The sequence below is a fragment of the Magnolia sinica genome, chromosome 5, assembly GCF_029962835.1.
Source record: "Magnolia sinica isolate HGM2019 chromosome 5, MsV1, whole genome shotgun sequence".
In the NCBI taxonomy this organism is placed as follows: Eukaryota; Viridiplantae; Streptophyta; class Magnoliopsida; order Magnoliales; family Magnoliaceae; genus Magnolia; species Magnolia sinica.
Window position 1 is genome coordinate 21834886 of NC_080577.1, and position 9464 is coordinate 21844349.

At 40.7% G+C, this 9464-nt stretch overlaps 1 protein-coding gene across 3 annotated transcripts; it reads right to left on the minus strand.

Annotated features, from left to right (window-relative positions):
* Nucleotides 1-655: 655 nt before the first annotated feature.
* Nucleotides 656-8334, minus strand: LOC131245724 (uncharacterized). 3 transcript variants are annotated; one of them, XM_058245374.1, is made up of 7 exons: nucleotides 8071-8334; nucleotides 6525-6816; nucleotides 4658-4737; nucleotides 2380-4314; nucleotides 1829-1973; nucleotides 1054-1743; nucleotides 656-909 (listed from the first exon to the last, which is right to left on the minus strand). In XM_058245374.1, the coding sequence occupies exons 2-7, from the start codon at nucleotides 6661-6663 to the stop codon at nucleotides 752-754; spliced, it is 3147 nt and encodes a 1048-aa protein (XP_058101357.1). In that variant the 5' UTR covers nucleotides 6664-6816; nucleotides 8071-8334; the 3' UTR covers nucleotides 656-751. The 3 variants fall into 3 exon arrangements, with proteins under 3 accessions (XP_058101357.1, XP_058101355.1, XP_058101356.1); XM_058245372.1 differs by having other exon boundaries at nucleotides 4658-4740; XM_058245373.1 differs by lacking the exon at nucleotides 8071-8334 and adding an exon at nucleotides 7476-7578 and having other exon boundaries at nucleotides 4658-4740.
* Between the last annotated feature and the right edge of the window lie 1130 nt (nucleotides 8335-9464).

Sequence of the window (9464 nt, forward strand, 5' to 3'; positions counted from 1 at the left end):
TCAAGTCAGGTCTGAACAAGTAGGACGAGTCGAATTTGCCAAGTCAGAGTCGTCCCGTGCCCAGTTCTAGACCCCACAGACTGGCGCGCATGACATCCACTCTTGACTCCGCTACGTAGAGAAAGGGCAATGTACTCAGATGTTCAGCTGTCTAGACAAGCATTCATTTTGTGATGTGTCGTAGGGGTGAGATCCTGGCCAATCATTATGTGGAGCTGATCCCGAACATGTCCGGGCCATAAATCGAGCCGATTCGCTTGTCAGGCGGCAACACTCATGTGGAAAACGAGTGGTTAGAATGAAATCACTAAGGTCCTACCCTTCCCAACCATTGGATCTGGTTTTGCTTGTATCGGTGTCAGCAATCAGCAACCATTGCACCAATGTTCAATAACCATCAATTGCTGAAGGTTGCTAATTTCACATATGGGCAAAACCAGATCCAATGGCTACCAAGGATTCTGCTCTCTCTCTCTCTCTCTCATATGTTGCAAGATTCTAGTCTACCCAAAACTGCGGCGGAAATTTCGTATTAGTTAAAGCAAAAGTTCAATTTCTTTACACTTTTAACTCCAACAAACAGTAGGTAGGAAAGACGGAAACAAGAACAAACAAAAGGAGTTGGTATACATGACAAAAGCTACAATGACAACTTCCCCGGCAAAAGAAGATTTGTATGATAAGGCATATCACAAAAGCACAACCTTCTTTTTGAAATCTTTAGGCACATCTCCATCAAAAGCTACAATAATCACTTCCAATAACCTAACTTCCTCAAAAGTAGAACAATCATCACGGAAGAAGACTTACATGAATTCCCAGGAGAAAAAAAAAGGATTGAGTTTCTATTTGAAAAAATAAAAGACTGTACATAAGGCGGGAGAGATCTTAAACAACAGCAGACAGCATCTATGACAATAATTGGCAAAAATTCAAATGTCAAACGATACAGTTAGAACTACTGCTGAAACCAACCATCATCATATAATAATATAATAATAGTAAATAAAAGATTAAAAAGAAAAAAAGAGAAAATGCCTCATTACAACTTACAAGTTAGCTCAGCCAAAGCTTCATCCACCAACTCCTTCAGCATCTTTCCCTCAATCTCCTCCCCTATCCTATCTACCTCCAACCCCATCAGCTCTTCCCAACCCCTCCCTCCCACCTCCTTCCTCACCACCCTCTCCACCATCATACCCGAATCGCTTTCGCCAGAAAACCACCCCACCTCTCCAGAAAACCACTTCCTCACCTGGCTCCACACTCCCTCCCTCAGTGGAGTTCCTTTTGGGACCCTTCCAGAGCATGACATGGCCCAGGGGTTCCCGTTCAACCTGTACCCTGCCATGTCAGCAAGGGTTGCATTGACAGAATCGAATATAAGCCTCCACTCTGATCTCTGTTGCCTGCGTTTCGCCTCATTCTTCTGCTGCTCGTCTTCTTTCCGACCCATGAACTTGTCTAGCAGTGTTGGGTCCAATAGGCTCTCTGGTGAATGCCATCTGGCAAAGACTGCACTGGATTTCTCACGATCCAATCCGGCAGACGCTAGTAATGTCTGGACAAACCAAAACCGTTCTTGTTCTTCTTCACCTGCTTTGCAGGAAACTGTTGAGGGTTCTAGTGCATTTGGTGTGGGGGATTCTGAGCAATCATCATCCCATGGCAACGAATGGGTGACTGATTCTATAGAAGAATTAGCAGCTGACTCGCATTTGAAGTGTATGTGCACATGTGATTCTGTTATAAAAACGAAGTAGGATTAGAAACCTGAGCTATGACATGGACAAGTAGAATTTCTCGGTGTGAATGCCAGTAGACTTACCCTGATCATCTGTGCTCACATTTTCCAACTGTGGGGTATTAACATCATCTTCAAATGGGGCTTCAAAGATTGAAACTGGACTGGGACGGTCCTGTTTCTCGCTCGAGTTGTCAAGTGTCCCAGTTTTTTCCCAAGTCAAAACTTCCTACAGATGTAAAAATCCCTCCAATAAGCAAATTCTCAAAACATCACCATAACTCAACATGAGAAGTAGCATAAAATCAATCACTGCTATAACTCATATGAGATGTAGTATGAATCAAAGCACTGCCTTGTGGTTCTGTAGACATGAACCTCTGGCCACAGAAAACTAAATACATATATAGTTCATGACAATCTTAATCGCTGCAAAATTTGCATGAGAGAGATATTTGTGTTATGAGTGGAAAAATTCTGTTGTATGCTTGCCCACCAAAAGAAAGACAAGGGATTTCTAATATGAAGATACGGCAAACCAGATATAAAAAAGGAGGATGAAATTCAATAAATAGCCACCATTTACATAGCTTACAGCCTACATAGAAAAACAAAGAAAAAGAAGACCAGCATACCTCAGAAGAGAGAGTGCCCTGTTCAGCTTGTATGCATGTGGAAGTCTCGTGCAAGGATCCACCTTGATCGAGTGGAAGCTTTTCTTCAAGGCCATGGTTTGTAACACATTGAGAAATATCATCACTTCTATTCTCAGCAGATAGCTGCTTTATTTCGGGAAGAACCTCTGGCATTTTAGCAATGACAGACTGAGGTCCACCATTGTAGCCAATGGGGGGATGCAGACTGGATTTTTCTTTACTGGGTTTCTTATTCCTAGAGAAGAATAAGCTTGAGACTTTCCCCTTGAAGAACTTCCCACTCTTCAGCTTTGCCGCCTCCTTCGGAACAATGGGTTTGCATTCTGTGGGATCAGGAGCTTCAACACTCAATCCGACCTTCTCATAGACTGTTGAAGATACCGGGACCGATTTCGACCTTAACAGATTCCTAGGAGAACTCTTCCCATCTTCATCCTCATTCTGACTAGTCAACAAGCAGGCAATTGGTTCCCTCGGTTCTTGTTCTCCACCACATGACCTGCTACTGGAGATGCTGGGCTCTCCATTAGAATCTGCTTCAATGGATCCTATGGTCTTCTTCATTTGAGGAAGAGCAAGCATTTCACGCAATGTGCTCGAGCTTCTCCGGAGCTGTCTTTGCTCTTGACCACTTCCAGCTGACATTATCATTGCCAATCTTTCGGAAAGCCGCTTCTTAGCTTCTCTAGTAACTGCCGACTCTGGTGAATAGGATGCTCGGCTGAGAGAAGAGGATGAGCAGGGACTGCCGTATCTGTTTATATAGTCCCAAGAATGCCCTGAAGTTGGTGTCATAATTTCTGAATCACTGAAATTTCCCTCTTCTATATACTCATTTTCTGACACATTTAATGACCTTTCCTCCCCAATGCATCTATTTGATAATGCAGAAGATAGCAAAGCTTCACCCCTCTTGTTACTGCTCAAACTTTCCCGTATCTGCCGTGTAATATCCTTAGCTGTTTCCCTAGAATATCTCGCTGCATCAGTCCTTGATTCTCCATAAAAATCTCTACTTTGTAGCGATCTCAGTGGTGCGGCTGGGGAAGGAACCACAGCCTTGACTTCATGGGTCTTCCCAGGGCTAGGCTTTAAAACCACTATCCTAGTTGGCTGAGGGGAGTTGTCAGCATTGTCATGAGCAAAAGCAGAGCACCAGTCGGGCTTCTTTTTGTCCCGTTTAGTTGCTTCAAGCACCTGTTTGACTCGTTTCTCCCTTTTCGTCTCTTGTCTAGCACATCTGCTTGCTTCCACTGTCATCGATGGCTTCAGTACTGTGATGCGCTTAGTCTGAGGAGGCGGAGGAATAGACTGAAGGTCAGAGAGATGTTTTGTGAACAATGAATTCGGTTCTTGAAGAAACTGGAGGAATAAATCCCTGTTAGAACTAAGAATCTCCAGAGCATCTTGGAACTCCCTGGACTGGTGAAGCTTATCATCAGTGGCTAGGCGTTTTGCTTCAATGAACTTCCGCCGAACAAGGGTCATCTTCTCATCTGAACTCTCTTTATATCTTCCCTTCTGTTGCAATCGATCTTTGACATTGTTAATTTTCAGTGATTGTTGCCAACCTTCATGCACATCTTCGCATTCTGGCTGTTCCTGGGCATAGGCCTTGGAAGGATGCACGTCTCCGAGGATTTGCTTGTCCATGAAGCCATTTTCTTGCCGATAATGCTTGGGCATTGGCCCCAATCTAGCAGAAGAATTTTGTAAATAACCTTCGGGGGAGCTTCTTTGAGCTGCTGAAACGGGTTGTTGAGTTGGCAAGTCATCAAGTCCCATCAGTTTAGCAACAATATTGGGCTGTTTCCGTCTTGACTCTGTTTCCTTCGACATTTCTTTAGCTATAAGCAACTTCGTTGGTGTTTCATCCGGTTTCTTGTTTGAAGAACTCTTCAACTCATATGCTACCTGCTTGTCACACAAGATGCAGCCTAATCAGGAATATAAATAACTTTTTCTTGGTATGGTGTTCACCGAACGCCTGTGATAAGACTCAATCCCAGACCACGCCACATCAGTAGAGTGATACACTACTACGATACAAACAAACTAAGGCTCACAACGGGCTGGGCCTGGGCCTAGCAAAATCAAATTTTTGAACAGGCCCGACCAGTTCAAAATCCAAGCCTAAAACTAATTAATGATACAGAGAACCTGACGTATTCTCGGTAGAACCAGTTTTTTTGCCAATGAACACTTGGTATGATTTTGACAATAGTGCAATCCAAGATTATCAGTTTAAGGAACTAACTAGTTTGTCTTCTATCTGATCTCCGAAGGGATCCCGCACTTTCTTTGTCACATCTGGCTGACCTCCACAGAGAGAACCACCTGCTACTCAACCCATTTCACATTAATGATTGTTGAACATTAAGAAGAACTAAAACACAACCGGAAGACTGATGTCAGTAGAGAACAGAATCTGCAGAGTTGGATTGAATTCGAAAGCACATGGATGTCGAGTAACATAAAATGTAAACAAGGAAACTATAATGCCGCTACTCCATCCCTTTTGATGTGCATTATTTTAACTTATCAGACTCTGGTTCTGATCAATTGATGGTTTCACAATTATTCTCAAATTAATAGATGCCCGTGTAGCAGAAAAAGAGGATTAAGATAAAAACTAAAAAAAACCCCAATTGTGTTCTCCAGCCAATGAGGGTTTTGCATAATGGATTCCAATTCCACGCAAAAGCCGAACTAAGTAACCCCGTAGCGTTCTCAGCTTTATAATGCAGCTTAATATATGTAATGCTATAGATTGGAATTCTCGGAGGATATCAGATTTGTATCTCCACTCATTCAATTAGAAGGAGAAAAATGCAATATATATTTTTGTAAAAAAAAAAACCTTGAATGTTTCATCCATCAGAAACAGAAAGGCCTAAGGCATGCAATTGATCAACAAGAATCTATATCGCCTGCAATATTATGCCCCACAAGCGTCCTAAATGCAGACACACATGACAAACTGTCATGTGTGTAGGAAATCCCTGCTGTGTATCAGGTGGGACAATGTAGATGATCTAGACAAACCTCAGGGCATTCAACTTTCATATAGGCCACATACAAACACAAACAGTGGAAAGTAGTTATCTAGTTTCTTTAGATTGCCCTTTGTTTCTGTACTTGTGCTGGCTACCTGATAGTTTACCAGACAGTTCTCGGCTAAATGATATAAATGGTGCAAGGTATTCCATAATGGTAATGGGAGCCATAACAGCCACTGCCAGTACGGGTTCGTATTTGTGTCCTCATGGCAGGGAGCTAGCTAACGTCATACTATGCAGATCCGTGTATATGTCTACAATGAATGGCATCAAATTATTGAACGATGCACAACTTGAGTTCACAATAACGTGACTATCAATTTGAGGAGCATGTAGGACATTGGGAGATGAAAACAATTTATGTCATGCAAGAAACAAGAAGTTTACTCATTGCTTGACGGAAATGCTAGACATGGTTGCTCGCATATCTCTGGCATCTCCCTGGTAGTACCAATTGCAAAAGGGTGATTGGAATTTTGATCCGGTGGGCCACCAGTACCAGATTCACAGCCATTCCCCAAAAATATTTGTGATTGAAACAGCTAGTATTCTACAATCACCTTAATTTTGTGGGCCATACATGTTGTCTCCCAAGATCAGTAGTTCCAATCTACAAATCCAACACACAGAGAGATGGGCAACCAAAACCATCCCTAAAGAAAAAGTGAATTAACCCAGGAAAACTGCAGGAAGTGAATTACTCTGTACATATTCACAAAACAGTTAAACAAAATTTTGAATTAATTTGTACATATTTACAAAACAGTTAAACAAAATTTTGAATTAATTTGTACATATTTACAAAACAGTTAAACAAAAGTCTAAATAGCTGAAACGATTAAAACAAAAGGAAAATCATCAATCCTTGGGGGGTTCCAGAGAGGGAAAACCTTCATGAACCAGGTAATTTACCCTCAGATGGAAGACCTCCACTAGATTATAAACATGATTACGTTTATCATATTCCCCGCAGCCTCTCCATAAGCCATGGCAATAGAATCCAACAAAAAGAAGAAACAGAAGAAGAAGAGAAAAATTTGAGAAAAGAAAGGCAAAGAAAATCACCATCTCCATGTGCTTTCTCCATAAGCAGCCTGTTACCAGCTATGTTTGGGCTCATGTCGAAAAGGTTAACCATTCTTCCCATACATCCTGGGATTCGCTTCTCAAAACCGCAGACTGTTTTGTTCTGAAAATCGTTCATCTCACCTGAAAACCTGTCACAGAATCCTCTTTTTTCCTTCGGATTTCCTCTTCGGAATTAGGAAACAAGTCATCACAAAAAACCATCCAAGTCACAAAAATCACCCAACCAAGGAAAAATCTTCATCTGTGGCACTGTCATCAACTCATAAATCTACAAAACAAAAGAAAAATAGAAAGTAACTAAGAAACGAGATGACTTAGCCAGATTAAAGTTCCTGAAAACAGATACAACAAATTGTAAAACAGACTAGACTTCACATGATAAACTTGTTAAATCTAAATGCAAGGAAGGCAAAAACACCTGCACATTTACAAAATAAAATTATTAAAAACCTAATTTCAGCTTAACCAAATAACAATAATACTAAAAAAATCAACCAGAATCTACCTAAGTAAAACTCCATTATAAAACACTTGGCCTGTTTGGGTGTCACTTATAAATAATTTCATTTCATTTTAGTTAATAGAAATAATGTATTAGAGAACAATAAGGATTTTTTTTTTTTTTTACTAATAGGAACTTAAAGAAACCAGTCTATAAAGAGAAAAAAAAGGAAGCTACCTAGTCATGCCCTGGATTCAAGCAGAAAAGGAAGTCTACATCGAAGTTTTACTTGCAAAGAACTGAAATTTCCCATGAAAGGCCATGAAAAGAACAAGATCTGATACAATGAAAATTCGAGTCTCCACCAAAATCATAAATCAATTCAGTCAAGATCAACATTCAAAACCGGAAAATCCCAGGAATGGAAAAGATCAACCTCATCAAAAAAGATCTAATTCCATCAAAACACCCTATAAGTCACTTACATTTTAGAGAACTTACAGGCATCCAAACGCCCCCCTAAAAGGAATCAGTCAATCAACATGAATAAACTAGATTCGAAAGCAATGGACTAAAGCAAATAACGCGATCGATCGTCAAATCCTCTAGAGAGAGAGAGAGAGAGAGAGAGAGAGAGAGAGAGAGAGATTCAAGCGAAAACAGAACCTACCGCAGAAAAATCGGAAAATGCAATTTCACCATAACAATGCGAAGGAAAAGAAAAAAAAAACAGAAAAAAGAAGGTTTTTTTTTTTTTTTTTTTTTTAAAATGCAGATGATATCTGATAAAAATGCAGAATCAATCAATCAGCATGAAAACCCTAATTTCCAGGCAATAAAACGGAATGTAGGTAAGAGAATTCCCAAAAGAGCTGCCATTTCACCACAGAAAATCGAAAAAAAAACTAGAAAAAACGGATTTCCGTAAAATGCAGATGAAAAATCTGGTAAAAAGGCGTCAAAAAATCGATTCAAGCAGGGGAAAAAGAAGAACTTTTTGAGTTTGAAATCACCAAAAAGATGCAATTTCTAAAGAAAAAAGAAAGATCTGGAGACAGAAAGCTGTAGAAAGAAAGGTACTTAGAAAGTAATCGCCGGGGATTGGAATCTGACACACGCAAAAGGGCGAAATGAATGAAAGTGGAGTATTTTTTCCGTTCTCGAACTACTGTCATTGACGGTGGGCGATTCCAGACCGGAATCTGACATTCCCGCGTATTTGTACGCGTCGGCGGCCAGGAATGGAGAGAAAATCGCCGGGATTTTAGGCACGAGCGGGCGTTGTGGTGGATCAGCTGTGGCTGCTGCTGCGTTTTTTTAACTGCAGGGAAGGGAGCATGGCACTTTTGTACGCACCGACTTTTGGCGCACGTGAGAGATTTTTTTATTTATGAGAAGTACTTTGATACTCTGGTTGAGTGTGATGTACGATACACACGCAGTTAGAAATTAGTCAGAAGTTTCTTAATTGGAAGAAAAATATTTTAAAATAAACCGCCTAACTTATGGGGACTAGTTTAGATATATCATTAACTAAAGTTTACTCTTATTTGGACAATGAAAAATTAGATACCCAGTGGACGGTTAGAAATGAAAAAATCCAACGGTCGTATTTTAGAAAACGAGTGTATGCAAATCAGAGGTTAGGATCGTTCAAAGAGACCTTTTTTTTTTTTTTTTACATTAACTTAATGACAGTTGGTACTACAATTTAATCGTGTTTTAACCTGGGTATGTATAGTGCCTGCGTATCAAGCGTCACAGCAGCCGGAGTATCAAATAACTCCCGTTCTTTAAATTCGTTTCGACTGGGGCCACGTCTCACTCGGCAAGTAGTTGCAGGTGAGAAATCCGTTGAACCAGTTGCTTGTGGGGCCCAACATGGTGTATGTATAGAATCTAAATCGTCCAAAAGGTTCATCAAATAATCAAAACCGAACCTTATAAAAATTAAGCTGATCCAACCATCAGCTGAGTCTAATATTTTTTTTTTTTAAAATGATAACCGCTCAAAAACCTACAGATTCATTTAGTGGATCACCTGATTATTAAATCAGTCTGATTTTTAGGTAGTCCCATTATTATCGTGGGAAAATTCTAATGGACGGGTTCGATGCCCTAAATACACCATGGTGGTCCCCACAAGTAGCTAATTGCACGATTTTCTTGTATGCAGCTTGGTTGCGTGGCTGATGTCACCTTTTCGGTGACACGGTTCGCCTCGTGCACTCCACGTTGCACCGAAAAGGGTCCGTGAAGTCGTTATCGCTCTTATCATGTGGACCGTACATTTGTTGTTGCGGACGCCACTTGCCAGTAACAGTAAGCTCTATGGGACCCACCATATTGTTTGTGCTATATCCAGCCGTCCATCCGTTTCAAATCATCTCACATTCCAAAGGCTCTGCAGGCGGGTGTAGGTGATCAGTTCTCTTTCTTTTATGGGCTGTTTGCAAAATGGAAAACTGTATGCA